Source organism: Hemibagrus wyckioides, linkage group LG28 (assembly GCF_019097595.1).
Source record: "Hemibagrus wyckioides isolate EC202008001 linkage group LG28, SWU_Hwy_1.0, whole genome shotgun sequence".
Classification (NCBI taxonomy): domain Eukaryota; kingdom Metazoa; phylum Chordata; class Actinopteri; order Siluriformes; family Bagridae; genus Hemibagrus; species Hemibagrus wyckioides.
The window spans coordinates 3,875,366-3,903,221 of record NC_080737.1 but is presented as its reverse complement, the minus strand read 5'-3'; the positions used below and the strand labels follow the sequence as shown (position 1 = coordinate 3,903,221).

Below are 27,856 nucleotides of genomic sequence, written 5' to 3'. Positions count from 1 at the left end.
ATCTTATTGTACATTTCACTAGTAAGTCCCATGTCTCTAAAATGGTCTACTATCTCCATTACTGAAGGAACTTTCTGAATGAGTTCTGCTGTGTATTTATCCACAAAATCAGCACCTAAAATACAGACACATTATTTTAAACATTAAACACACTTCTTTGACAGTCTACCAATTACATTTTCAATGCATCAGAATCTATCCAGTGCTATTCAGTGGTCAGTTCTTATTCAATTATTTTTCCATAGAAATCTAATGTAAACCTTCCAGTGAGTAAAATGATTCAGAAAGCCCTACCAGGTGAATGTTTACTGGTTGCGGCTCTCTGTGTACCTGATGTGACAAGACAGAAATCATTAACATGCACCCAGAGCTACAGTTCCTGAAAAAAACATTCATTCAAACTCGTTCATTTATCATCGTTAAGCAGTCATATACAACCTTTCACTAAATGTCTAGAGAATCATCTGTATAAGTGCATGGAGCTAGTGTAATGGAGCCTCCTTGTTAGTGCACCTGCCTCCCACACCGGAGACCTGGGTTCAAGACCTGCTCGGAGCGGTTGTGAGTAAGACCCAGGGATGTTAAACTAGTGCTGTTAGCTTTGCTTTGCTCACCCTGAGCTTGAGTTACTGTCCGTGTGGAATTTAGCATGTTCTTCCCATGTTCATGTGCACTGTAAACCTGGACAGTACTACTTACTTATCAACATTATAACATTATAAAAACCTGCTATTCAGTTAACACAGCAAAAAACTTATGAGTTACGCTAAGAAGTAATGAGGTTTTCATTTAGGCTGACTTTATGTTTTTGAGTACACTTTGACAGACTCTTTGACAGATAATTTATGAGTATTTAAAAGACACGCAGCTTCTGACGTCATCAACGTCTTAGTGGGCTTTATGGACCAAGATGACTGCCATGTAATGAGGAGAGGAATTTTTGTGTGAAACTGGTAAGTTAATTAATAATCTTTTTAGTTATTAAACAAATATTTGGCTTTAGCAGTCAGTGTTCAACATTCGTTCTAATGGAATTCTGTTCTTTTTTATTTTTTATTAATATTATTATTATTATTATTATTTTACCGTTAACAATTAACTGAGAGTTAGACGTTAGCTTAAGTCAGGTATTGTCTACCTGTTGCCAGCTAATTACATTAAGGTAATTTGGGGCTAATTAATTAAACTGCACACAGCATGTAGGTATCGTTAGCTTGCAGTTCACATAATTTATAATTTAATTAATAATAAACAGGCATGTCTGGGTGTTGGGCAAAGTATGTTGGGGTCATAGAATTATCTCTAATTTGAAAAATACAGGCTAGCATACTTTCCTGATATTCGTCAGGTTGGTTTGCGGACTCCAAAAAAAGGTATATAAACTGAATAAACTAAACCTGTTCAGACTTGGCATAAAAAAGAACTTTGTCTAAAGCATGAAGAGAAAAAAGAAAAAAGAAAAATCTTTATTTCATACTTCAGGAAATAACTTTATCATTACCTTCTTAATCGAGATAACGTTAACGTGTGCAAGTTGTCCTTATGAATTTTTTAAAGGAGTGTAAGGTTAGGTAATATTTTAGTCGTTTCAGATCTACTTCTGTAACCTGAAAGTAGGTAATGTACAAGGTAAGTTACTCATGAGCAACTTAGCTTAGCATTGGGTTTAGATAGTTCCTAAATTAACTAATAATAAACGAGCATATCTGAGTCCTTATGGGTCATTTGGTAAATTAAAATGCTAATTGGATGTTGGAAAGAGCAATCTTCGAATAAAGAGATTTTTAAACAAAAGGGCTTCCGATTTCAAACTGACTCCTCCAAGTAGAGACTTGCCAACGGTGTTGATAATAACGGTGTTGTTGGTTCTGCCAACCAGTATGTTCAACAAGATGTTGGAAAAATCTTGCACACTGATGTTGGATTGTTATTTATGTTGTTCGTATTAACCTGAATAAATAATTCCAACCAATTACCTACTTTCAAGAATTGCTTGCATTAAAGTTAACATTATTATTATTAAAGATGGCATTATTATTAAAAATAATAATGATGTATAAATACTATATATAAGTTAAGATAACTTCAAATGAAAAAGAAATGAGTTACCTGAAAAATATTTTTAAATTAAAATTTACTTTAAAAAAATATCACATGTACTTACATTTTTTAGGCAATCAGTTAAGCCAAAAATTTTGAGTACTTTAAACTTGTTTGGTTTTACAGTGTCTTTTTCCCCTTCCACTGTAAAAAAAACCTCCAGGTGTATTAATGTAACGATGCTTGCAGAACCAGAGCGCCAGAGGGAGCCATCACCCGAATATTGACAACTCACTTCCTGTCTTACTCGGGTATTTAAGCAGCACGCTGCCTATTGTTCCCTGTGAAGTATTGTTCTCTCTAGTGGATTCCGTACCAAGCCTTGTTTATTGTCCTGATTGCCTGCTACGTGTATGATCTTTGCCTGTTACTGTTTTTCTACAAGTCTCGGTTTTGCGGTTTTGGTTTCTGTTCGCTAGTTATTGATTTTCGGGTTTTTGACCCTTTCGCTTAGCCATATCGATTTCGATTCTTGCCTGCCGTTTTTGTGAATAAAGATCTGCATATGGATTCTACTACGCCTGCCTCGAGTGCGTCCTTACAATTAACTTCACTAAATTGCCCCTAGATGTGTGTGTGTCCCTGAGCTAAATTCTCCCACTCTGGATGCAGTGTGACCCTGATTAGAATAGCATTCTAAAGATGGATGGATGGATGGAGGGGTAGATAAAGGAATGGATGGGTGGATGGGTGGATGGATGGATGGATGGATTGGTGGGTGTGTGAATGGATGGGTGGGTGGATGGCTGCATGAATGGATGGAAAGATGTACAGATGCATGACTAAATGAATATAACAACACTTATACCACTTTTTAATCTCACTTCAACATTTGATTACCTGTGAGCTTGACATCACGAGGCTTCCACACCACCAGGCCATTTTCATCGAAAAGACTTAATGTGACTTTTCTAACCCCAGTATTTAGGAACACCTCAAATGTAGGGTGGTAGTTGGGTCCATAATCACGCTCAAACTTCTCATCCTGAGTAAACAGGTGATGGAGAGAATATTCCACATGCTGCTTCACACATAATGACAATAAGACTTTTGTACAATGACATGAGTACTTTTACGTCACCTCTGGTTGGGAATCATATTCACGATCATTATTTCTACAGCACGGCCTGTATTTTTTACCAGGGGTCAGCTCACATTTGGAGCTTGTTGTAATGTATCTGATGTTCTCATGTCTCTTCTGCACCTTTAAGGCCAAGAAAACATAGTAGTTTATTTTAGGAAATTTAACTTTTTTTATTTTTTTATTTTAAATTTTTATTCTAAAACTTTAAAAATTTGCAAATGTGTCTAACAATATATGTATACTTTTCAGTACACATAAGGACAGTGTCAGGAATAACGATCCCTAACATTTAATGCTAACGTAATAAAGGTACATATGAAAGCCCATACCTCTTCAACTGGGACATTCCCTGGCAACAGATGGATGTGAAGTTTCCTCAGGCTTTTCTCAAAGAACAGCAGAACTTGGGCTCTGATGGGATATGCTGGCCATAGCAATGCTTTTAAGAGACCAAAAGGTGAGAGATTCTGAACTTCTATGATCACGTGTGTGTTTGTTATTTTTAGAGGCTGAAGCATCTCCACATTTCCACCAGTCACATGAGCCACAGTCAATTTAACCACATCTGTACCTGCAACATATAAACAACCAGAACAAGGCATTGGATTAGACGAACAAACAGATTTTAATCGCACAATGGCTAGTAAATTGGATTGCTGTATATCAATTATGACATTATTATATTTTTATACTGATCAGGAAAATGTTTCTAGTTTTTTTGATTAATTTAATTTAATTTAATTTAATTTAATTTAATTTAATTTAATTTAATTTAATTTAATTTAATTTAATTTAATTTAATTTAATTTAATCAACTCACGAGTCTCACAGTGTGGAAGGTGCAGGCGATGGATTGATCCTTTGCTGCACTCAATACTGTACAGAGGTCCTGCAGGCTCCATGTGGCCTAATCCCTTCAACACATGGCTGTCCCAGGGCACAGTCTGGTACATCACTCTGCCTTCCCCTTTCATATCAAACACAAGGTCTGAGAATTTACACTTAAACTGTCCAGCATGAAGGTAAAGAGTCCTGAGGAACAAAATCAGAAAATCAGAAGGATTCCATTTTTTTTTCACACAGGCCAATCAGGTGCTTGTTCAGTTCCTTTTCAACTCAATCCCACTTCTGAGCACCATCTGATCTCTGCAAATGATCCAGAATGCAGCTGCATGAATGTTTTCAACTGTCTGAAGTTCTCCCACACCACCCCACTGCTGCAATCCTGACAAACACTGACTTCTGATAGCCTCCTACATCAGATTTAAAACACTGATGCTTGCCTACAAAGCCAACAATGGATGAGCGCCCACTTACCTAAAATCTCTTGTCACTGCCTGCACTGCACCAGGCTCTCTCTGGACCGCTGCGTCACTGCTTTCATAAACACCGGAGTCCCTGGCAGGAAAAAGACAGGTAAATACCTCCATCTTCCTGAAATTCTTAAAATGCCACTTGTTTATTTAAAATACTACTACTACTACTACTATTACTATATAATAATATTTTTCTCAGTGAAGCACTATTGATGTATTCTGTGATCGAGATTTTAAAGCACTTGTGTAAGTCTCCCTTGAAAAGGGCTTTTGCCAAATGCTTTACATGTAAATGTAAGAACAGAAAACTCCAGCTATAATTCAGAATTAAGTTTTGTCCATTTCTGCTTTCAAACTACACCTTGGTTTGGTTGAAAAACTAAAAAGTGGCAGCTGACATAATAGACAAAAGAAATACCATAGCTGGATGAATTTCATATGTTTACACACATGGACAAAAGTGGATTTACCAGCAGTCTGGGTATTTATCCCAAGAGCCTTCATCAGAAACAGAAGTCAGTACAGGGGAGAATGTTATTGTTATTGTACTTTCAGGTGCTCCCTGTTTGGGGTCGTCACAGCAGATCATTTCGGTCTTCATTTTTTTATTTGGCACAGTATCCTTTTTATGCCGGAAGCCCTTCATTAAATGAGAAAATGTTATTGTGGTTGTTGTTCTTTCGGGCGCTTCCTGTTTGGTCTTGTCACAGAAGATCATTTTAGTCTGCATGTTTTGATTTGGGACAGGCCAGATGCTTTTCAGTACAGGGGAGAATGAGTGCAGTAAACAAAACAGGAGACCATGCATTTTTATAAGGAGTTTTTAGTTAAATGTACCTGTAAGTTTTTGCTTTACTTTTTGTTTTTCAACAAACAAATAGTTTAGCCTGTAGTTAATTGAACTTATAGCTATTACTTATTAGTCTCACTGTAATCAATGAAATTGGGTTCTGTGTGTAAAGAATAAATAAAACACATTCATTCATTAATTGATTTGTTCATCTTGAAGAATGCTGGGTGTAAAGATAGAGTGTGAATTGAAAGTCAGTCGGTCACAAAGCACCATGCACACACTCCATACATGCTTAACTGTTCACAGTTAAGCGGAATTAAGCAGAGATAATCCACCTACTGTTGGTATGGGAGTCTGATGGCTGGAACCAGGGATACTGGACATAGCAGAATTCCTAATCATGCCTAAAAACACTCATACAACAACAACATCAAGTTATTTTCAGAGAGAATTCTTTCTTCTTCTTTACCAAAGAGTACAGAAGCTGTGGCAATTCTGGAACTCCAGAAGCATTCTGGCCGTAGTCTAATAAAACGTACAGTGATTTTTTTATATTAATGTAAACACTTCATTTATAATCACTGTAACAAAACACAATCATAGTATTATGAGTCTAAGTCATAGTATAAGGTTACAGAGGATTACTAAAAAACAAAGTTGCATTCAACACCATAATAAAAAGTAAATGTAGATGGTGGCAGGTGACAGGACATGGGACTGGCTGGGGACAGGAAACTCGGGAGACTTATAATCAATTTCAGGAAAAGCTGTTGAAAACTTGCCTAAAAGCAGAACTCCTCAAATAAATGAAAATCAGCATTCGGTTGTGAAGTAAAAGCAACAGTTGTTTCTGTTGTGAAACAGGTTTGGTTTTGAACAAGACCTCGTAATTATAAGTTTTTAGATTTTACATTCCCCATGAACCTGGCTTATAGCCTGTACGGTACAAACTATTTAAAATGTTGTTTGTTAACCTACAAATCAATCTAGTTTCAAACTTCTTTGGATAAATGTAACATGTAGCTACAGGAAGTAAAAAAAAAATACAAGGAAATGTAGCTTAACTACGACTTTCACACTAAGCTTAACCAACACTGGGAGGGTTTTGAAATGGAATAGAAAAGAAACAAAATAAAAATAAAGTAAAAAATCACCTTTAATGTGATATACAATATTCAAGTGGAAAAATAATTAAAAAAAATACTTTTATAAAGAATAAAAAGTACTTTACCCAGCTCATCAGACATGCCCAAGTCTGTGCCTCAGTGATGACGTCCTCCACCTCTTCTCTGTTCATTTGCACTTCTCCACCTATAAATGTCATCATCATCAAGGTCATAATCTTGAAGAGGACAGCCTTTGTTTTCTGCCACCATCTCCTCGATCTTCTCCAGCAGCTCTGTGACCTGAGAGACATCATGTCTCTTTTTATTATTAAAAACATGATATCTGTTTCCGCATTTCTCTACCAGCCACTGGAGAGCCTGTCCTTCACTCTCAATGTGTCTCTCTATGGTTGTGTCTCCCAGAGAGTCTCCAAAGGTGAACAGAACTATGCTGTGACTCCAGACTGTCATGCTGGGAAGATCTATGTACCTGACTAACCTTTCTCTCTCGTTTTCTGCAAATGTAAAGTCCAAACGAATGACCAGCAGTACAGCGTGTGGACCTGGAGGACACATGGACATGCTGTGATGAAAGTCGTTGTTCCTTGTCAACCAAATTTGATTTCTCCACCATCCTGGAGCTTCAACCACAGTGATCTTCCTCCCTGCTACTTCTCCCTGTCTCATAACACACTGAAAACATTCTTGTAAGTCAAACTCCTCTCTGCCCAGGATGGTGTTTCCTGCTGAACTTTTCCCTGCACCTCTACAGCCCAGGAGCACAATCCTGACTTCTGAGAGACGGTGCATGTCACCTGCAGACAAACAAACAAACACACAAACAATAAAGTATAGTATCTGAATTTTTAATTCATAAAATGACTCCTGGTATTAGTATAAGGATTTTCTTGTGTCAGTGCAGGACTCCATGCTAAACACCTGACATCTGTCTAGTGAAAACATCTGATATAACTAATTACAAATGAACCACAAACTAAAAGGTCCGTGTACTTTTTGGTATTTGAAGTTTCTTTTTATAAACAGAAACAAAAAAACGAAAATGAAATGGTTTTTTTTAATTATGTGATGAAAATGTCAGACACCTTTTTAAAATTAGACTTGATTTTCTTTCCTCATTTATACTAGAAAAGAAACGGAAAAACATCTGCATTTTCTTTGTCTAAAACCGGCCGTATATTTTAGGGACCGTCGACAAATTTCTGTACAACTGAAATGTGGTATCGTTATTTACCTGGCTACGTGCCCCAGTTATTCTAATTTCTTCTTAAATATACATATGCCATGCGTCATTGCATGCTGCTTTTGTTAAATTATTAATAATAATTTAATTAATAGATACAGTAGTATGAATTGTGCATGATGTGAATTAATTTGTAATTATTATTTTTTTAATTAAAAAAAAAATCAGTATTCCTTCAATAGCTTCTAGATCATGTGACCCTGTAATCTACTTGGAAACCCCCACAAGGTACACTGCTGTTATACCAAAATCTTTTTTAATAAATAATTTTTATTAAACTATATATTTTCTAAACTATATATTAAACTATATATTTTTTATATATTTTTATATTAAACTATATATTTTCATCACACAATTAAAAAAAAAAAATTATTTTCTGTTTATAAAAAGAAACTTCAAATACCAAAAAGTACACGGACCCTAAAAACTCACCAGGACTGTCATTACTGCAGGCCATCGCTGACTACGTCTCTGTCTGTTTCACATCTGCAATAAAACAAACAAACCAACAAACAAACATTTGTTTTTCGTTCAATCACTGTTCATATTGGATTCCCCCCAAAAAATCACTTGATATGTACATTATGTTTATTTTACTACAGAGAAATGCTGTACAGAGAGGGACACCAGGATAAACCAGAACAGTTTCAGAAGACAATCTTAGACATGTCATGTGGAGGCTCAGAGTCTTAGACATGTCATGTGGAGGCTCAGAGTCTTAGACATGTCATGTGGAGGCTCAGAGTCTTAGACATGTCATGTGGAGGCTCAGAGCCTTACAGATGTCATGTCGAGCTAAACCATTAAGATTACAAAGCAAAGTGAAATGAGCAAAACAGGAAACAGGATTTCCTCAAACTGGTAGGTTAAACTAGATGTGAAAGATGTTAAAACATGACATTTCTATCAAAATAGAAGGAATTTACAGCCTAATAGGATTCAATTCAATTCATCATTTTTAGCATAAAACCTAAATTTAAAAAAGCCATTAAATGTGTCATTCAGCCGGAGATCACTTCTGTACAGCTGGAAAGCAGATTATAGAAAATAAAGGCTGTGATTTTTGAACACAAGCTGAATAAAATTCTCAGAAATGATGGACAACTGATTCCTACCTGACTCTGTTTCCACTGAGAAAGTGAGAGCCTTCTCTGTTTTAGAGAGTATGCTGCAGGGTCCGTGTACTTTTTTTTTGGTATTTGAAGTTTCTTTTTATAAACAAAAACAAATAAAAACGAAAATGAAATGTTTTTTTTTTTTTTTTAATTCTGTGATGAAAATTTCAGACACCTTTTTAAAATTCTACTTGATTTTCTTTCCTCATTTATACTTTAAATAAAGAAAGTTCTATAGCATAGACCCGTAAAAAAACCAGCTGTATTTTTGTGTTTGTCTAAACCTGGCAGTATCTCTTCTCCTGCCCTCTGTGGCAGTGCAGTGTTCTGCCGCGGGGAAGTGACTTATACACACACTCGGAGCGGGAGTTTAGGGACCGTCCACAAATTTCTGTACGACCAGGGGAGATTCTAGGATTTTCATTTAAGGAGGGCTCAGCCCCCAATGAGGGTATAATAGTAAAAAAAAAAAAAAAAAATTAAATATTAAATAAATAAAATAAAGGTTTGACTAACAGGGTAGGATGGAAACTTATTGCAGCATTCACTGTATTGCATAGATGTGTATTTGAGTACTGAGTATTACATTTGAGTACTGAACAAGCCAAATATGAGTCTTCCTGATCACACACACACAAACACACACACACACACACACACTTGTCCTCTGATCCTTGCTCGGTCTGCGGAGTGAAGAACGCAGTGAAAGACGGGGAAGAGCCGCCGTTTCATATGAAATTTAAAGGGGACTGAGGAGATCACCAATTTGTGTACAGTTTATGGAGAATCGCAGAATTTTTAGGGGGGCTGAGTGGAAATGTTAGGGGGGCTAAAGCACCCCTAAAAATGACCTAGCAACGCCCATGTGTACATCTGAAATGTGGTATTGTTACTTACCTGGCTACGTGCCCCAGTTATTCTAATTTCTTCTTGAATATACATATGGCATGCGTCATTGCATGCTGCTTTTGTTAAATTATTAATAATAATTTAATTAATAGACAGTATGAATTGTGAATTATGTGAATTAATTTGTAATTATTTATTTTTTAATAAAATAAAATATCACTATTCTTTCAATATCTTATGGGGCATGTGACCCTGTGACCCCAAAATAATCTACTTGGAAACCCCCACAAGGTACACCTGTTGTTATACCGAAATATGTCTTCAGTGATTTTTATTAAACTTTTTATTTATTCATATGATTAATTAATTAATTAATTAATTAATTAATTAATTAAATTTATTTTTTATTTGAAGAAAAAGTCACTTAATAATTTTAAAATTAAAATAAAAATCAACAAAGGCATTTCTTGGGATACAGAGAGGTGTACCTTGTTGGGGTAAAATTAGATTATTTTGGTATTAGTTTGGGGTCACAGGGTCACATGACCTAGAACCTATTAGAAGAAATATTAATTTCTTTTTAAATAAAAATTTAAATAAAAATCACTGAAGACATATTTTGGGATCACAAGAGGTGCAGCTTGTGGGGGTGTCCAATTATATTATTTTGGTATTAGTTTTGGGTCACAGCGACACATAACCTAGAAGCTATTGAAGAAATAGTGACTTAATGAAATGAACATTAAAATAAAAACCAGTGAATACATATCTTGGGATACAAACAGGTGTACCTTGTGGGGGTTTCCAAGTAGATTATTTTGGTACTAGTTTGGGGTCACAGGGTCACATGACCTAGAAGCTATAGAAGGAATACTGATTTTTTAAATTAAAAAAATAATAATTAATTACAAATGAATTCACATGATGCACAATTCATACTATCAATGAATTAAATTATTATTAATAATTTAACAAAAGCAGAGATACGGCCGGTTTTAGACAAAGAAAATGCAGCTGTTTTTCCGTTTCTATGCTACAGAACTTTCTTTATTTAAAGTATAAATGAGGAAAGAAAATCAAGTCTAATTTTAAAAAGGTGTCTGACATTTTCATCTCATAATTAAAAATCTATTTCATTTTCGTTGTTTTGTTTCTGTTTATAAAAGAAACTTCAAATACCAAAAAGTACACAGACTGAAAACAATCCGTTTTTTTGTGTGAATCAGAATTTGGAAAAGTTCCGGAGAATTCAGTACCCCGCTTTTTCCACGCGCAAGTGCGCATGTGCGAAATCACCCCAAGCTCATCCGCGACCAAAGCAATATAACCTTCATAAAAAAAATAAAAAAAAGTACTTTAAAATAAACAGGTAGTTTGTTTGTTTGTTTGTTTTAGGTATTTGTGATTCATTTCATAGACTAAACCACTGACAAGAACTTTATTTTACATATAATTATTTTTGTTATATTTTACTTTTTATATTTTTATGCTACTGTTAAAATAAATTGGACATTTCCCCCTTATATCAGTTCACAGTGAGCTATCCTATACTAGACAGTAAAGACTGAATTAATAATAATAATAATAATAATAATAATAATAATAATAATAATAATAATAATAATAATAATAATTACTGTATACACCTCTACATTTAAAATAGTTTAACTTGTTTATTTCCATTTTTCACAGACTGTTTACAAGAATTATTGATTCTCATGGACATCTCATTGCTGCATGGGTGTCACTGATGATCATCTTTCTTTTCCAGAGCCTCAAAGATATGAAGAAGACGCGATGCGCCTTGTGCACATGCCTTGCAGTTTTGCTTTTCCATCCCTGCTTCACCTAGGGACTGCATGTGATTTACTCTGTTAAACCTCTAATTAATCCAGACCAGATCCTGACTCCAGCTCTGTCACTAATCCAAGATGTTTTTGTTGAAGAATTCGATAGAATTCAGCTTTTGCAGCTCGTCCTGCTGAGTTGAGATATTTGTACAATTCTCTCATTTTGTCTTGTGTTGTTTTCTCTGCATGGATCTTATCGTACATTTCATTAGTAAATTCCTTGCTTTTGATACAGTCTGCTATCTCCATTACTAAAGGAACTCTCTGAATGAGATCTGCTTTGTATTTATCCACAAAGTCAGCACCTAAAATACAAACAAATTATTTGAAACATTAAATTCACATTTTTTTTGACAATCTACAAATTACACTTTCAATGCATCAGGATCCATTCAGTGCTCACATTAACATAGAAATCGAATGTGACACTTTAAAGTGAGTAAAATGATTGAGAAAGCCTTACCAGCTGAATTTTTACTGGCTGTGGATCTCTGTGTACCTGATGTGACAAGACAGAAATCATTAACATGCACCCAGAGCTACAGTTCCTGAAAAAAACATTCATTCAAACTCGTTTATTTATCATCATTAACCAGTCATATACAACCTTTCACTAAATGTCTAGAGAATCATCTGAATAACTGCATGGAGCTAGTGCTGATAGATTTGCCTTGATGACCCTGGGCTACTCTCTATGTGGAATTTAGCAGGGTCTTCCCATGTTCATGTTGGTTATCCCTTCCACTGTAAAGAAACCTCCAGGTTTATGAACTTCACTAAATTGCCCCTAGGTGTGTGTGTGTGTGTGTGTGTGCATCCATCTAGGGGGAATTCTCCCACTCTAGATCCAGAGTGACTCTGATTAGGATAAAAGGGTCCTAAAGATGGATGGATGGAAGGATGATTTTTTTGATTGATTTTTTAATGCCATGTTAGCTTCAATGGCTATATTATGGCAATTTTGAATGTAGTTAAAACATCGGGTGATATTCAATAGATAAATTAATATAAGAACACACTGATACCAGCTGCTCCTAAAAGTTTTTACTCTCATTTTAATGTTTAGTTACCTGTAAGCACGACATCACGAGGCTTCCACACCACAACGCCATTTTCATCCAAAAGACTTAATGTGACTTTATTAATCTCAGGTTTAAGGAACACCTCAAATGTAGGATGGTAGTTGGGGTCACGGGCACGATCAAACGTCTCATCCTAAGGAATCGGGCGATGGAGAGAATATTCCAGAAGTCAACATGCTTCTTCAAAAATAACAAAGGTGACAATGAGCATTTTGTATAATGACATGAGTAGTTTTACATTACCTCTGGTTGGGAAACATATTTATGGTCAGTAGTTTTACAGCATGGTCTGTATTTTTTACCAGGGGTCAGTATACATTTGGAACTTGTTGGAATGTAACTGATGCTTTCATGTCTCTTCTGTACCTTTAATTCCAAAAAAACAGTACATTATTTCAACTAATTTAAGAAAAGTATTATAAAACAAGACAGCACCAGAAATAAAGATCACTAACATATAATGTTAAACATAATGAACATATACATTAAATCAGATTACCTCTTCAACCGGGATGCTCCGTTTCAACAGATGGATGTGAAGTTTACTCAGGCTTTTCTCAAAGAACAGAAGGACTTGGGCTCTGATGGGATACGCTGGGAGCAGCAATGATTTTAAGAGACCAAAACAAGAGAGATGTTGAATTTCTATGATCACGTGTGAGTTTGTTACTTTTAACGGCTGAAGGATCTCCACCTTTCCTCCAGTCACATGAGCCACAGTCAATTTAACCACATCTGTACCTGCAACATATCAACAAACAGAACAAGAAACTCACTGATTTTACCCCACAATGGTAATATGTTGCAAAGCTATATATCTATCCTATATCTTTTGTATATTCTAGAGTACAATTATTACATTATTATACAATGAACAGGAAAACATTTTTACTATTTGTATTGTTTATGTAAAAAAAGACACAATTCAGATAAGGTATACTGATAAAGTAGCATATTTAATCTACGTTGTGGTAAATTAAATATGAGTAATATGGCATAATTTTAAGAGGTATTTTAAAAAACTTTTACATATTAGCTCATGAATACTCTTCTATTTTTGGTGTAAACTGTAATGTCCAATGACTCTGCTCAAAGAAAAAATGGAAATTCTTTAAAAACTTAAGTGTGTTCTCTCAACATAAAAAAGTTCTGACACTTTGACAACTTTCACGCTTTTCGTTTGTTTCTAATTTAAAATAAATTCTTAAAAATCCTTAAAAATCAACTTACGGGTCTCACAGTGTGGAAGGTGCAGGTGATGGATTGAACCTTTATGGCACTCGATACTGTACAGAGGTCCTGCAGGCTCCATGTGGCCTAATCCATCCAAGACACTGCTGTCCCAGGACACTATTTTGTACATCACTCTGCCTTCCTCTTTCATATCAAACACAAGGTCTGAGAATTTACACTTAAACTGTCCAGCATGAAGGTGAAGAGACCTGAGGAATAAAATCAGAAGGATTTCATTTTTATCCACACAGCCCAGTCAGGTGCTTGTTCAGTCCCTTGTCAACTTGAGACTGGACTACTGCAACTCAGTTCCAGCAGGTCCACTTATGAGCACCATTTGACTTCTGCAAATGATCCAAAATGCAGCTTTACAAACCCTTTCAACCTTCTGAAGTTCTCCCACACCACCCCGCTGCTGCAATCCCTCCACTGACTTCTGATAGCCTCCTACCTCCAATTTAAAACACTGATGCCTGCCTACAAAGCCAAAAATGGATAAGAGCTCACTTACCTCAAAGCTCTTGTCACTCCCTGCACTGCACCAGGCTCTCTCTGGTCCTCTGAGCGACTGGTCCCACCATCACTCAGGGTACAAGGAAGGTACAGATCAGGATTCCTCTCTGCTATTTCCCAAAGCATCTGATCCTCTGAATTACTGTGAAAACCAACATCTTTCTGAAATACTTAATTTGGTAGTTATTTATTTAAAATAATAATTGTAATCTTCTTGCTATAATTTTAGACTGATGGTATTCTAGGTCTGTGATCTAGTGAAGCAGTTTTGATGTATTCAGCGATAGAGAATTCAAAGCATTTTGTAAGTTGCACTGGAACAGGGTGTTTGCCAAATAATTTACATGCAATTGTGAGAACAGGAAATCCAGGTGCAAATCATTACAGCTATAATTCATCAATCAATTAGGATTTCTCCACTTCTACATTTAAACTACTCCTTGGTATGGTTGAAAACCCACATGACTAAAAAGTGACAATTTATATATACACAGAATTCTATTTACCCGAATTCATATCTGTATTTATCGTCTAGCCCGATTTCAGACTCAGAATCAGACGTTAGTACTGAATCCTGTAAACAAAACAAATGATCAGGTGTGTATTTTCATTGCTTGAGCCCATTTTACTCATCAGTCAAACATTTGAAAACACTGGATCATTTGTTTTCCAATTTGACAAAGGCATAAAATTTGTTTCTTAGAAAAAGGCAGAGTGAAGTTAAAGTTATTTTGGCCTGTATTTAGTTAGACTTACAGTTATTATTCATTAGTCTCACTGTGTTCAATGAAATTGGGTTCTTTGTGTGAAGAATAATTAAAACACATTCATTCATTCCTTTATTAGTTCATCTTGGAGAATGCTGGATGTAAATAGAGTGTGAATGGGAAGTCAGACTGTCACAAAGCACCATGCACACACATCTGTTCACAGTTAAGTGGAATTAAGCAGAGATAATCCACCCACTGATGTTATGGAATGAGTCTGGAGGCTGGAACCAGGGATACTGGACATAGCAGAATTCCTAATCATGCCTAAAAACATTCATACAACAACAACATCAAGTTATTTTCAGAGAGAATTCTTTCTTCTTCTTTACCAAACAGTACAGAAGTTGTGGCAATTCTGGAACTCCAGAAGCATTCTGGCCGTAGTCTAATAAAACGTACAGTGATTTTTTTATATTAATGTAAACACTTCATTTATAATCACTGTAGCAAAGCACAATCATAGTATTTGTTGACTCTTGTGTGTAACCATTAATTCTGTAGATTTTGTTTGTTTACACCCACTACAATGCATGTTATTTCTCAAATACTTTATACTCCAGTTGAACACAGGAAACCATTAAGCTGGACATCAGCCAAACAGTACTTAGTACTAAGCATGCAATTATACAGTAAGGTTACAGAGGATTACCCAAAAAAAACACATGACAAAAAAAGGTTGCATTCAACACCATAATAAAAAGTAAATGTAGATGTACCTGAGTACCCAGGATGTAGGACAGAGGTCTGGCTGTGGAGAGTAATCTCAGGAAAAGGTGTTGAAAAATCGCCTAAAAGCAGAAATTCTCAAATAAATGAAAATCAGCATTCATGTGTGAACTAAGTAAAAACAACAGTTGCTTCCTTTGAGAAACAGGCCAGTTTATGATCCTCATGAACCTGGCTTATAGCCTGTATTGTACAAACTATCTGAAATGTTGTTTGTTAACCTACAATTCAATCTAGTTCAAATAAAAAACTACAAGAAAACGTAGCGTAATTAAGATTTTTTACACGAAGCCTAACCAACACTGGAAGGGTTTTGAAATGGAAAAGAAAAGAAATGATCTTCTTCTCAGATCTTCCCCCACCTTTAATGTGATATAGTGACAAACTAAATTCAATAGGAAAAAGTTTAAATAAAAAAAAATCTTTTAAAAAGAAAATAAAAAATCTCTAACCAGCTCACCAAACATGCCCCAGAGTTTGTTTTTGAGTTGAATTCCTCCACCTCTCATCTCTTTTTTATTTCCTCTTCTCCACATATCTTGACGGTCCTGTGATGCCCTTGTGTCTGTTTCAAGAGGACAGCCTTTGTTTTCTGCCACCATCTCCTCGATCTTCTCCAGCAGCTCTGTGACCTGAGAGACATCATCTCTCTTTTTATTATTAAAAACATGATATCTGTTTCCGCATTTCTCTACCAGCCACTGGAGAGCCTGTCCTTCACTCTCAATGTGTCTCTCTATGGTTGTGTCTCCCAGAGAGTCTCCAAAGGTGAACAGAACTATGGTGTGACTCCAGACTGTTGGCCCGAGAAGATCTACAAATCTGATGAACTCTTTTCTGTCTTTTTCTCTAAATTTAAAGTCCAAACGCATGACCAGCAGTACAGCGTGTGGACTGGAAAGACACATCGACACGCTGAGCTCAATCTCCTGTTTGAGCAACTGCTTCACAGCTTTACCTCTCCGCCATCCTGGAGCTTCAACCACAGTGATCTTCCTCCCTGCTACTTCTCCCTGTCTCATAACACACTGAGCACTTCCTTGTAAGTCAAACTCCTCTCTGCCCAGGATGGTGTTTCCTGCTGAACTTTTCCCTGCACCTCTACAGCCCAGGAGCACAATCCTGACTTCTGAGAGACGGTGCAGGTCACCTGCAGACAAACAAACAAACACACAAACAATAAAAGTTTCAATTCATAGAATGACTCTTGATATTAGCATAAGGATTTTCTTGTGTCAGTGCAGGACTCCATACTAAACACCTGACATCTGTCTAGTGAAAACATCTGATATGACTAAATACAAATGAAGCATAATCTAAAAACTCACCAGGACTGACTTTACTGCAGGCCATCGCTGACTACGTCTCTGTCTTTTGCACGTCTGCAATAAAACAAACAAACCAACAAACATTTAGCTTCATCTTTCAACCACTGCTCATATTGGAAGCCCCCCCCCAAATCATTATATTATTATATATTACTACATCGTTATATTATTTTATGTTTCATTTTATTTATAATATTTATTTATTTATATAAGTTATATTGTACAGAGGGCGACATCAGGATAAACCAGACTAGTTTCAGAAGACAATCTTAGACACGTCATGTCAAGGCTCAGTGTTAGAGATGTCATGTCGAGCTAAACCGTTATAATTACAAAGCGGACTGAGTGATACATAAAACAGGAAACAGGATTTCCTCAAACTGGTAGGTTAAACTAGATGTGAAAGATGTTAGAAACAGGCAATTAAACATGAAACTTCTATCAAAATAGAGGGAATTTACAGCCTAATAGGATTTGATTCAGAATAATCTTTAGCGTAAAACGTACATTAAAAAAAAAAAGCCATTAAACGTGCAATTCAGACAGAGGAGAACACATCTGTACAGCTGGAAAGCAGATTATATAATAAAGGTTTGATTTCTGAACACAAGCTGAATTTGTTAGAAAATGAGCAGAAATGATGGACAACTGATTCCTACCTGACTCTGTTTCCACTGAGAAAGTGAGAGATTTCTCCGGTTTACTTTCTGTGTTAGAGAGTATCCTGCAGGATATGGAGGGGAACCAGTGACATATCTCTGGCTCAGTCTGGAAAAATGGAAAGAAGAGGTAAACAGTCCGTGTTTTCTATGCAGCAGAACCAAGGGGTTAGGTCTATACCGTTCTGATGAATGAAAAATAAAGTTCAGCAGAATTCATCACCCCGCTTTTTCCACGCAAGTGCGCATGTGCGAAATCCTGGGCGCGGTTTTTAAACACTACCGCGAACGACCGCAAGCTCATCCGCGACCAAAGCAACATAACCTTCATACAAAACGACACTTTAGAATGCACAAATATTGATTTGTTTGTTTGTTTGTTTTAGGTATGCATGTTTCATTTCACAGACCAAGGCACTGACACTAAATTGTTGATATTTTACCTATTATTATTATACTCATAACATTTTACTTTTTATGCTACTGCTGAAATAAATTGGACATTTCCCATCTAAACCCCCTTATATCAGTTCACAGTGAGCTTGAGACTGAAACTTAAACTGAGGAAATGATCCAATGCTCAGGATTTTTTTTATAGTAGCGGATCCAGTAACATTTCTATTAAGAGGAACAATCTCTATCATCAGTTCCTACAGCACCAGGATGAAGGTCAGTGGATTAAAAAATCTCCACCTTCTCCTGTGAAAGTTGAATCAGTCATTTCCAAATCTGCAGCAACCACATTGTCTCTAGTACAGAATTTAACCCATTTTCCATTATTTTCTGAATCTATTATTCTATTGTAATAGATGTGAATTAGAAGAATAGATGGTTATTGATAGGGTGAAACAAACTGTAAGATAGATAGATAGATAGATAGATAGATAGATAGATAGATAGATAGATAGATAGATAGATAGATAGATAGAAAATATTAAGAAGAAGTCCTGCATAGACCTCTACGTTTAAAATAGTTTAACTTGTTTATTTCCATGTTTACAGATTAGTTACAAGATTAATTGATTCTCATGGACATCTCATTGCTGGGTGTCAGTGATGATCCTCTCTCTTTTCCAGAGCCTCAAAGATCTAAAGAAGATGCGATGTGCGGATCGTGCATGTGCCTTTCAGTTTTGCTTTTTCATCTCTGCTTCAACTAGCTATGGGCAGGGGCGTCGTAAAGGGTGACTGAGTACATAGGACCCTGGCACGTGAGGTGCCTTGACCGGCCTGCCCTCGAAGATCCTGAAACATTATTATTATTAATGTGAAACTGAGTGTGTACTGTACCTGTGCATGCACACAATATCCTGATCCTCACTGCTTTATCAAGCTTCGGCACACACACACGCCTGTGTCGACCCCTTCCCATAAGAACTGCCTACATGCAAATTTGGATGATTTCATTGCTTGTTTAAGAACGATGCCAAATGCTAATTAGAGGTGACTGAGGGAGTGCCGGAGCGTGGACTCAGAGGAGAAAAACGAGCGGTCAGTTGTAGTGGTTTTTCAAGCCAAGACCGACACGATGTGAACACAATGTCCAAACCAAAAAAAAGAAAAGAGAGGAAAAGAAAAGAAAATACTTTATTATGGTTGGGACTAAAGTCTACAGGACATGCTGCCTACCCCAGATATAGAACAATTCATACATGAAAATAATTCTGTGCTGCATTAACATGACTACAAATAATTTTTTATACTATACACATTTGTATTTTTAATACTGTTCTTTTTTATTTTATGTCAGTGATTGTCAGCAGTTACTCTATTAGTGAGTGAAATGTGTACTATTTTTTTTTTGTTTTTTTTAAGTGATAAATGGCATGGATCATGAGATGATGGGAAAGGGGCCCCCACACACTGTCTTTGCATAGGGCCCAAGAATTGGGGCTAGACCCCTGTCTGCCTGTGATTTACTCTGATAAACCTCCACTAATGCAGACCAGATCCTGACTCCAGCTCTGTCACTAAATCGCGATGTTTCTCTCGGAAGAATGTGATCGAATTCAGCTTTTGCAGCTCGTCCTGCTGAGTTGAGATATTTGTACAATTCTCTCATTTTGTCTTGTGGTGTTGCCTCTGCATGGATCTTATTGTACATTTCACTAGTAAATTCCTTGCTTTTGATACAGTCTGCTATCTCCATTACTGAAGGAACGCTCTGAATGAGATCTGCTTTGTATTTATCCACAAAGTCAGCACCTAAAATACAGACAAACAAATAAAATTAAACATTAAACTCACTTTTTTGACAATCTACAAATTACACTTTCAGTGCATCAGGATTCATTCAGTGCTCACATTAACGGGATTATTTTTCCACAGAAATCGAATGTAAAACTTTCAGTGAGTGAAATGATTCAGAAAGCCTTACCAGGTGAATCTTTACTGGTTGTGGCTCTCTGTGTTCCTGATGTGACAAGACAGACAAAGACAAAAAAAAACATTCATTCAAACTTGTTCATTTATCATCATTAACCAGTCATATACAACCTTTCACTAAATGACTAAACGTCAAGTCAAGTAGCTTTTACCTACCTCTTGCAGTAACTGCTTGTACACCAGCTATATCTCTGAATTATCCTGAAACTTTAAGTACAGTCATCTTCCTCCCTGCTACTTCTCCCTCTCTGATAGCACTATATACCCCCGGTCTTACACGAAACCCTTCTTGGCCCAAGATGATGTCTATTATTGAACTCCTCTCTGCAGTCCCACAGCCCAGGAGCACAATACTCATTTCTGAGAGATGGAGAGAGCAAAAAACATGCAGACAAAAACAAAAACAGACATTTGAATTTGTTATATAATTAGCAGAGATTCTGGGCAACTGATTCTTACCTGAGAAAGTGATTCTTCTGGTTTACTTTCTTTTTTTTTTTTTTTAGAGTATATGCTTTAGGCTATGGAGGTGAACCAGTGAATTATCTATTGCTCAGTCTGGAAAAATGAAAAAGAAGAAGAAAGCAAGACTTGTTTGCGTGCAGAAGAACCAACAAGCTGGGTTTGTACCGTTCTGGTAATTGAAAAGTTGCGGGGAAAGAAGGTTGCGAGAATTAAGCATCAAGTGCGCATGTGCGAAATCAGGACGCTTATCGTTAACGTTTTAATGCAAAAGCATGAACATTTCAGGGACGAGCCTCCACGATCTCATCCACAAACCCAAAGCAATATACAAAACTATCCCTTTAAATATAAACGAATATTGACTGATTTATGTATTTATTTAGGTATAAAAATATAGCTTCATTTCACAAACGAAGGCACTGGCGCTGAAATGTTATTAAACTATATTACTTATTCTTATAACACTTTTTTTTTCTATTTTATGTTATGACTGAAACAAAAAGGACATTTCACATTATAAACCCCCTTTTATCAGTTCACAGTGAAGTTCACGGTAAAGACTGATTATTTTCATGTAGAATTTTAAAGTAATTGCTCTTTGAGGTGGGCATCTGAAATATTTTTCAAGAAGTGAAACTAACATTTCTGGTAAGAGGAACAACCCACATCTTGAGTCCCTACAGGGCCAGGATGAGGGTCAGTTGAAAAGAGCTCCACCTTCTTCTGTAAAAGTTCATGGTTTAATTTTGAATCCCTCAGTGACTGAAAGAATAGAATTTGTTAGATGAGGATGTGGACGATGTGAACACTTCTTAATTAGAGCAGACTCTGTCAGTAACCAGACTCTGTGTGTGTTCTATAGCACCATTAAAATGACAAATTTATGTAGATGTGAAATTACTAGAAATAATGGAAAAACGTATTCCTACCTGACTCTCTCACTACTGAGGAAATGACAAGAAGTCGGTTTAAATTATACTTTCTTTTTACTTGCAAACGAGCTCAGTACCATCTACTGGTCAGCTGTGGTTCATCTCATCCAAGAAAAGTTCAAGAATTGGCCCAGAGGCAGATTTGTATGCTGTGGTTAAGCCTTTACATGAATAATTATGGTATGTTACAGCAAAGAAATTAGAAGAAAAAAGGAAAACCGTGAATTCATATTGTTTCTCTTTCATTTTTGTGATGATTAGCCCAAAATACATTAAAACTGAAAACTCTAAAACCTCCCATTAAGATTAAAAGAAATATATGCAAATAATCACAAATGGGAACTTTTTGTGTGTGTGTGTTGATTTAACACATTCACATTATCAAAACAGAAAAACAGAATTATAATGATGAAACCTCTATGATCTCTACATTTCCACTACACAAACAAGTCAATCTCGTGTGATTTCCTCTGTTAAATGTCCACTAAGCCCGAACCGATCCCGACTTCTAGAAGAATTTGATAGAATTCAGCTTTCGCAGCTCGTCCTGCTGAGTCAAGATGTGTGTACACTTCTCTCATTTTGTCGTGTGATGTTTCCTTTGCGGAGATCCTGCTGTACATTTCTCTAGTTATAATGTTCCTCTCTAGAAGACAGTCTGCAATCTCCATTACTGAAGAAACGTTTTGTATTAACGTTTTTCTGTGTTGATCCACAAAGTCAGCACCTAAAATGCAAACGATAATGACCATAAACTTTCTTGCACTTGAACATGATTTCAGTCTGTGACTCTGTAAAAAGCTGCATTTCAAACACACACCAGTAACATTTACAGCAAATTGGAGCAATATTTAATATAAATATGAACAATACGGTTTCTTAGAATAGATTAATGACCAAAATGTTTGCATGTGTCTCTCTTAAGAAACAGCTCTGCTCTGTTCGTACGTTAGATTTGAATGTTAATGGGACAGGTTTACCTGTTAGATCCATGTTGGTTGCCTCTCCCTCTATATCTGATGTCACAAGACAAACAGCAAATGAGACTCAGGCTTTACATAACAAATGAACAAAAATCATTCATTCATTAATTCAGCAACAGCAGCAGCCACTACAGTCCCACAAGAGACAAGCATGCAACATGTAGGGACAGCATAGAAGAATGTATATTCTGGGCTAGAAAGAAATCCGAATCAGCATCTGTGTATTTGTCTTATGATCATTAGTAGTGCTATCCTGGTGGCCCTAGTTTCAGAATCCTAAATAACAGCAAATTCGATGACGATGATGCCAAATATGACGTTGATGACATGTTATATGGATGTCTTTTTTCTTAGCATGGTGAACACCAGCTACTCCTGAATTTGGTTACCTTTAAGCAAGACTGTACGAGGTGTCCACACCGCCCGGCCATTTTTAGCCAAAAGACTTAACATGACTTCATTAACCTCAGCATTAAAGAGCACCTCAAATGTAGGGTGGTAGTTGGGACCGTAGTCACACTCAAATGTGTCCTCCTATGGAATCAGGTGATGGAGAGAGAGATATGGTCACTCAAGCAATGATGATGATGAGGAGGAGTTGTTGTGTGAAGAGCAGTGCTACTTTACCTGAGGTTGGTGTATGTAGTCATGGCCGTTAGACTTACAGCATGGCCTGTAGGTCTTACCGGGGGTCAGCTTACATTTGGAGGTTGTCTCAATGTACTTGTTGCACTCATATTGTTTCTGTACCTTCAAGATGAAACAAAATAGTACAATCTTTACAGTCTACACACATAGACACAATGGACGGGTTAAACATAATTAACATAGACATTAAAGCAGATTACCTCTTTAACCGGCACATTCCCCGGCAACAGATGGATGTGCAGTTTATTCGTCCTATGATTTCCAGTCACTGTTTTACAGAACAGTAGAACTTGGGCTCTGATGGGATACGTTTGGAATCGCAGCGCTTTCATGAGACCATAAAGGGAGAGGCTGTGGATTTGTATGATCGCATGTGTGTCTGTTACTTTTAGTGGCTGAAGGATTTCCACGTTTCCGCCGGTCACATGTGCCACAGTCAGTTTTACCACATCTGTGCCTGTAATGTATAAACAACAAAGGCATTTTAGATAATAATTACTAAAAAAGGATTAAGTAGTTATACTATAATGGCGGAATTTAGACTGCAGCACTATTTAAAAAGGAAAGCTTTTATTATGGACATTAGCGAAAAGGTCAACTTACGAGTCTCAGAGTGCGGAAGATGCAGGTAACTGATTGAATCTTCATGGCAGTCGATGCTATACACAGGTCCTGCAGGCTCGTTTTGGGGTAATCCATCCCACAGCCATCTGTCCCAGGACCCAATCCTGTAAAGCACAACACCTTTGCCTTCCATCTCAAACACCAGGTTGGTCAGTTTGCACTTAAACTGGCCAGCATGAGGGCAGAGAAACCTGCAGAAGAAATAGAAAAACCAGAAATCAGGTTTCTTTGAATGCAGAGTAAATCAAGCTACTCATTTGTCCACTTCCAAGAATTAAAAAGCAGGTGTGGTACCTGTATTCACAGCTATTCCTGTCCTTAGCACAGCTTTCAAGCATTTCTGGAATAAATAATTCCATGTCTCCTGAAGGCTGATAAACAAAATAATAGACCAGGAATTTACAGTAACAGTAGGTTAGTAACAATACCGTAGGATAAATATTTTGAAAGGACTTCAAGACATATTGATGAAGACGTATGGTTTAAATTTGGATCTAAAACACAGCATATGCACACATTTACACACTCGTTCACAAATAAGGACAATGAAGCACAGCCAGTCATCTCCTGACCTGTTTTTGATAAGTGGGCAGAGTCTGGAAACCTTGGAGGTAACCCTTATAGGCATCAGTAGAATGTGGGAAATTCTGAAACTCGAGCTCAGGGTTGAAGCTTGCCTCATCGTGATCCCCTAGAGAAAGTAAATAAAAAGAATACTTTCCAGCTCTCACTCTATTTTATGTGTATTTATAGTGCTTAATTTCTAACCGGTAACAAATCAGCCATCATGACCTCGAGCTTTGGTTTGATTCAGAGTGAATCACTAGAGATTCTTAATGATATTCAGTGATGATTCAATGTTGAGTATAATTCTAAACCAATCAAACTATTTGGAAATATGGATAGCAAAGGGCAAAAAAACAGAAAAGCTCGTCATTACTGTCATCCACTCTTACCTAACTCAAAGGGATTCCTCAAGAGTCAGTGCTTGGACCCCTGCTATTTATTAGTTACTTACTCATACCCAACAGTGTCCTTAACTTTAATTGATACACTGATGCACCTCAGCCCCTTAACTAATTCAAAATAATCCTGTGAAATACAAACTAGTCTGTATTTTAATCAAAAGGCAAGTTGGGTATCAGATCAACTCCAACCCATTTTCAACTCATTTCCTGATAAACAACTTACAACATGGCACCTTTGTTTGAATCCACCCTATTCAGTTGATCAAATATATTGGGGTTATGTGACTGAAAGGTGTGCCCTTTTACAGCTGTTTAAACTCTAAATGTCTACTCTTGGGTTGAGCCTGGGGTTTTGTCTGCATTTGCTGTGTAAAAGGTTAAACCAAGATGAAGACTACAGAGCTGTGTATGGGAGAAAAGTGAGCCATGTTCAAGCTGAGGAAAGAGGAAAAATGGATCAGAGCAAGCTGCATTTTCTGTATGCTAACTGCATCAGTGTGGGTTAGTAAAGTTGCTGCAGTGTTTGGGTGCACTGAAAGTTCAGAAAGTATTTTATATAATAAATAAAGAAAAGAAGATTTATGCATCCATGGAGCTCCACTGAGCTTTACAGATTTACTCAAAGCATGTAGTGCTCACTAATTCTCAAACAAATTATGTACCAGAGTCTTATTTGATCCTATAGTGAATCATAATGTACATTTCATCATTAATCATTTTCTTGACTTCCAGACAGTCTCCAGTTTGAAATATTGAGGAAGCTAACTTGGCGAGCATGTCTCTGTGTTTATCAGCATCCAGATCAACACTTAAAATACAGATGATAATCAAATGATTATCAACATTAATCACAATCTACACAGTATCACACTTCTACAGTCCAGGTCACACTGATAATCCAAGGATGTGGCAACTCATGATGTAAATCAACAAATTAACCACGTAAGTGTAAAACAGGTCTGAATGTGTCCCTGTTAAGATAAAAGAGTCAAGGCACTGGAAATGATATATATGATAATGATACCACTGGTAACAAAAATTTTTAAATGCTTTTTCATGCTATTTTTCAAACAAATCTGTTGGTGGCGCTGATCCACAAAAATCCACCTTGAACAGCACATAATTTGACATGCAGGCTAAAAACATCTTTATATTATGTTTTTATTTTTAATCTTTATATGGCATAGCCTTGTTAGATCATGAATATATATATATATATAAAAGAATATTTGGTTACCTGTAAGCCAGAAAGTAGAAGGCTTCCACACCTCCCGGCTATTTTCATCCAATATACTTAAAGTGAATTCATCAACCTCAGGATTAAAGAGCACCTCGAACGTAGGAGGAAATTTGAGGTCGTAATCACAATTAAACGCCGTATCCTAAGAGAACAGGTGATGGGAGACATCATTCCAAGACAACCATGTTTATTAAATTATGACCATATGAGATGAACTTTACCTCTGGTTGGGACATAAGGTTGTGGTCTGTAGTTTTACAGCATGGCCTGTAGCTGTTACTGGGAGTCAGCTGACATTCGGAGGCTGTCTCAATGTATGTTTTGGACTTATGTTGTTTCTGCACCTTCATGACAAATAGAAATAGTAGAGTCTTCAATTTAACAATCAAATATCCTAAAACTACAAATTCTGGTTATTGGAATACAACCTCATCTCATCATTTTATTTAAGGAGTATAATAATAGTAATAAACATATATGTTAAAGCAGATTACCTCTTTAATTGGCACATTCCCCGGCAACAAATGGATTTGCAGTTTATTCATCCTGTGTTCTTCAGTTTCTGTACAGAACAGCAGGACTTGGGCTCTGATGGGATATGATTGGAATAGCAGCTCTTTTACGAGACCAATGCAGGAGAGACGTTGTCTCTGAACATCTATGATAACGTGTGTGTCCGTTACTTTCAGTGGCTGAAGGTTTTCTACAGTTTCACCGGTCACACGTGCCACGGTCAGTTTAACCACATTTGTATCTGTAACATCTAAACAACCAGAATGAGAAATTTAAAATAATATTCAGAAAAGATAATAAATGGTTAGAATTCATTAGTTACAGTATTGGAAATGTTACTCAATTGCAGTGATTTTTATTAACTTGTCTATTATTATAATATTGTAACTCTGGCTTTAAATCTCTTACCCCAATGGATCTCACAGTGTGGAAGGTGCAGGTAACAGATTGAACCTTCAACGCAGTTAATACTGTACAGAGGTCCTGCAGGCTCCATGCTGCGTAATCCATCCAGGACCTGGCAGTCCCAGGACACTACTCTGTACATCAGTACACCTTTCTCTTCCATCACAAACACAAGGTTGGTCAGTTTGCATTTAAACTGACCAGCATGAGGGCAGAGAAACCTGATGAACAAAAAAAAAACATATCGCCATAACATATCAACTATATCTTCACCTAGAGGAAGAAGAAGAAGAAGAAGAAGAAGAAGAAGAAGCATGTCTGTTACCTGTATTCATCTCTGTTGTTATCTTCAGGACAGTTTTCAACCAATTCAGGCGTAAATAGTTCAGTGTCTGTTGAGGTCTGTTAAACAGACAGAAATAAGCACTGCTTTTTAGATGGTTTGCTTATTTTACTTCATTTCCTTAATCAATTTCTACATTAAAAAAAAACATCTTGTAGTTATTAAACTTTTCTTACAGAACTCGAATTATCAGACATTTTCAATCAATATAAACCTCTTCTTCTTCTTCTTTCAGCTTTTCCCCTCAGGGGTCGCCACAGTGAATCATCTCTCTCCATCTATCCCTATCTTCTGCATCCTCAACACTTACACCCACTAGCTTCATATCCTCATTTATTACATCCATATACCTCCTCTTTGGCCTTCCTCTTTTCCTCCTGCCTGGCAGCTCCATGTCCAACATTCTCCTACCAATATACTCACTCTCCCTCCTCTGAAGATGTCCAAACCATCTTAATCTGGCCTCCCTAACTTTGTCCCCCAAACGTCCAACATGAGCTGTCCCTCTGATGTACTCGTTCCTAATCCTGTCCAACCTTGTCACTCCCAAAGAGAACCTCAA

The 27,856-nt window shown here is 36.7% G+C and overlaps 1 protein-coding gene and 1 long non-coding RNA gene across 2 annotated transcripts in view; both read right to left on the bottom strand.

The window, feature by feature from the left end:
• Positions 1–4,156: 4,156 nt before the first annotated feature.
• LOC131348665 (uncharacterized) overlaps positions 4,157–27,856 on the bottom strand; it is a 35,053-nt gene continuing 11,353 nt past the window's right edge. Inside the window, exons 11-40 of the mRNA XM_058383798.1 lie at positions 27,277–27,353; positions 26,955–27,172; positions 26,528–26,796; positions 26,255–26,377; positions 26,031–26,175; positions 24,398–24,516; positions 24,120–24,196; positions 23,805–24,016; positions 23,402–23,658; positions 23,181–23,303; positions 22,943–23,087; positions 22,551–22,586; positions 22,046–22,297; positions 19,869–19,993; positions 17,789–17,897; positions 16,262–16,951; positions 15,792–15,863; positions 15,272–15,339; positions 14,812–14,879; positions 14,304–14,447; positions 13,790–14,001; positions 13,059–13,300; positions 12,803–12,925; positions 12,548–12,692; positions 11,941–11,976; positions 11,516–11,782; positions 6,525–7,214; positions 5,633–5,697; positions 4,502–4,582; positions 4,157–4,216 (exon numbers count right to left, since the gene is read on the bottom strand). Coding sequence (XP_058239781.1) covers positions 6,556–7,214; positions 11,516–11,782; positions 11,941–11,976; positions 12,548–12,692; positions 12,803–12,925; positions 13,059–13,300; positions 13,790–14,001; positions 14,304–14,447; positions 14,812–14,879; positions 15,272–15,339; positions 15,792–15,863; positions 16,262–16,951; positions 17,789–17,897; positions 19,869–19,993; positions 22,046–22,297; positions 22,551–22,586; positions 22,943–23,087; positions 23,181–23,303; positions 23,402–23,658; positions 23,805–24,016; positions 24,120–24,196; positions 24,398–24,516; positions 26,031–26,175; positions 26,255–26,377; positions 26,528–26,796; positions 26,955–27,172; positions 27,277–27,353 — 5,013 coding nt within the window. The 3' untranslated portion in view covers positions 4,157–4,216; positions 4,502–4,582; positions 5,633–5,697; positions 6,525–6,555. The remainder of the gene's footprint in view (positions 4,217–4,501; positions 4,583–5,632; positions 5,698–6,524; positions 7,215–11,515; positions 11,783–11,940; positions 11,977–12,547; positions 12,693–12,802; positions 12,926–13,058; positions 13,301–13,789; positions 14,002–14,303; positions 14,448–14,811; positions 14,880–15,271; positions 15,340–15,791; positions 15,864–16,261; positions 16,952–17,788; positions 17,898–19,868; positions 19,994–22,045; positions 22,298–22,550; positions 22,587–22,942; positions 23,088–23,180; positions 23,304–23,401; positions 23,659–23,804; positions 24,017–24,119; positions 24,197–24,397; positions 24,517–26,030; positions 26,176–26,254; positions 26,378–26,527; positions 26,797–26,954; positions 27,173–27,276; positions 27,354–27,856) is intronic.
• Positions 19,358–20,207, bottom strand: LOC131348323 (uncharacterized). The gene is made up of 2 exons (XR_009203915.1): positions 20,166–20,207; positions 19,358–19,993 (listed from the first exon to the last, which is right to left on the bottom strand). It is a non-coding gene; the product is annotated as an uncharacterized LOC131348323 (long non-coding RNA).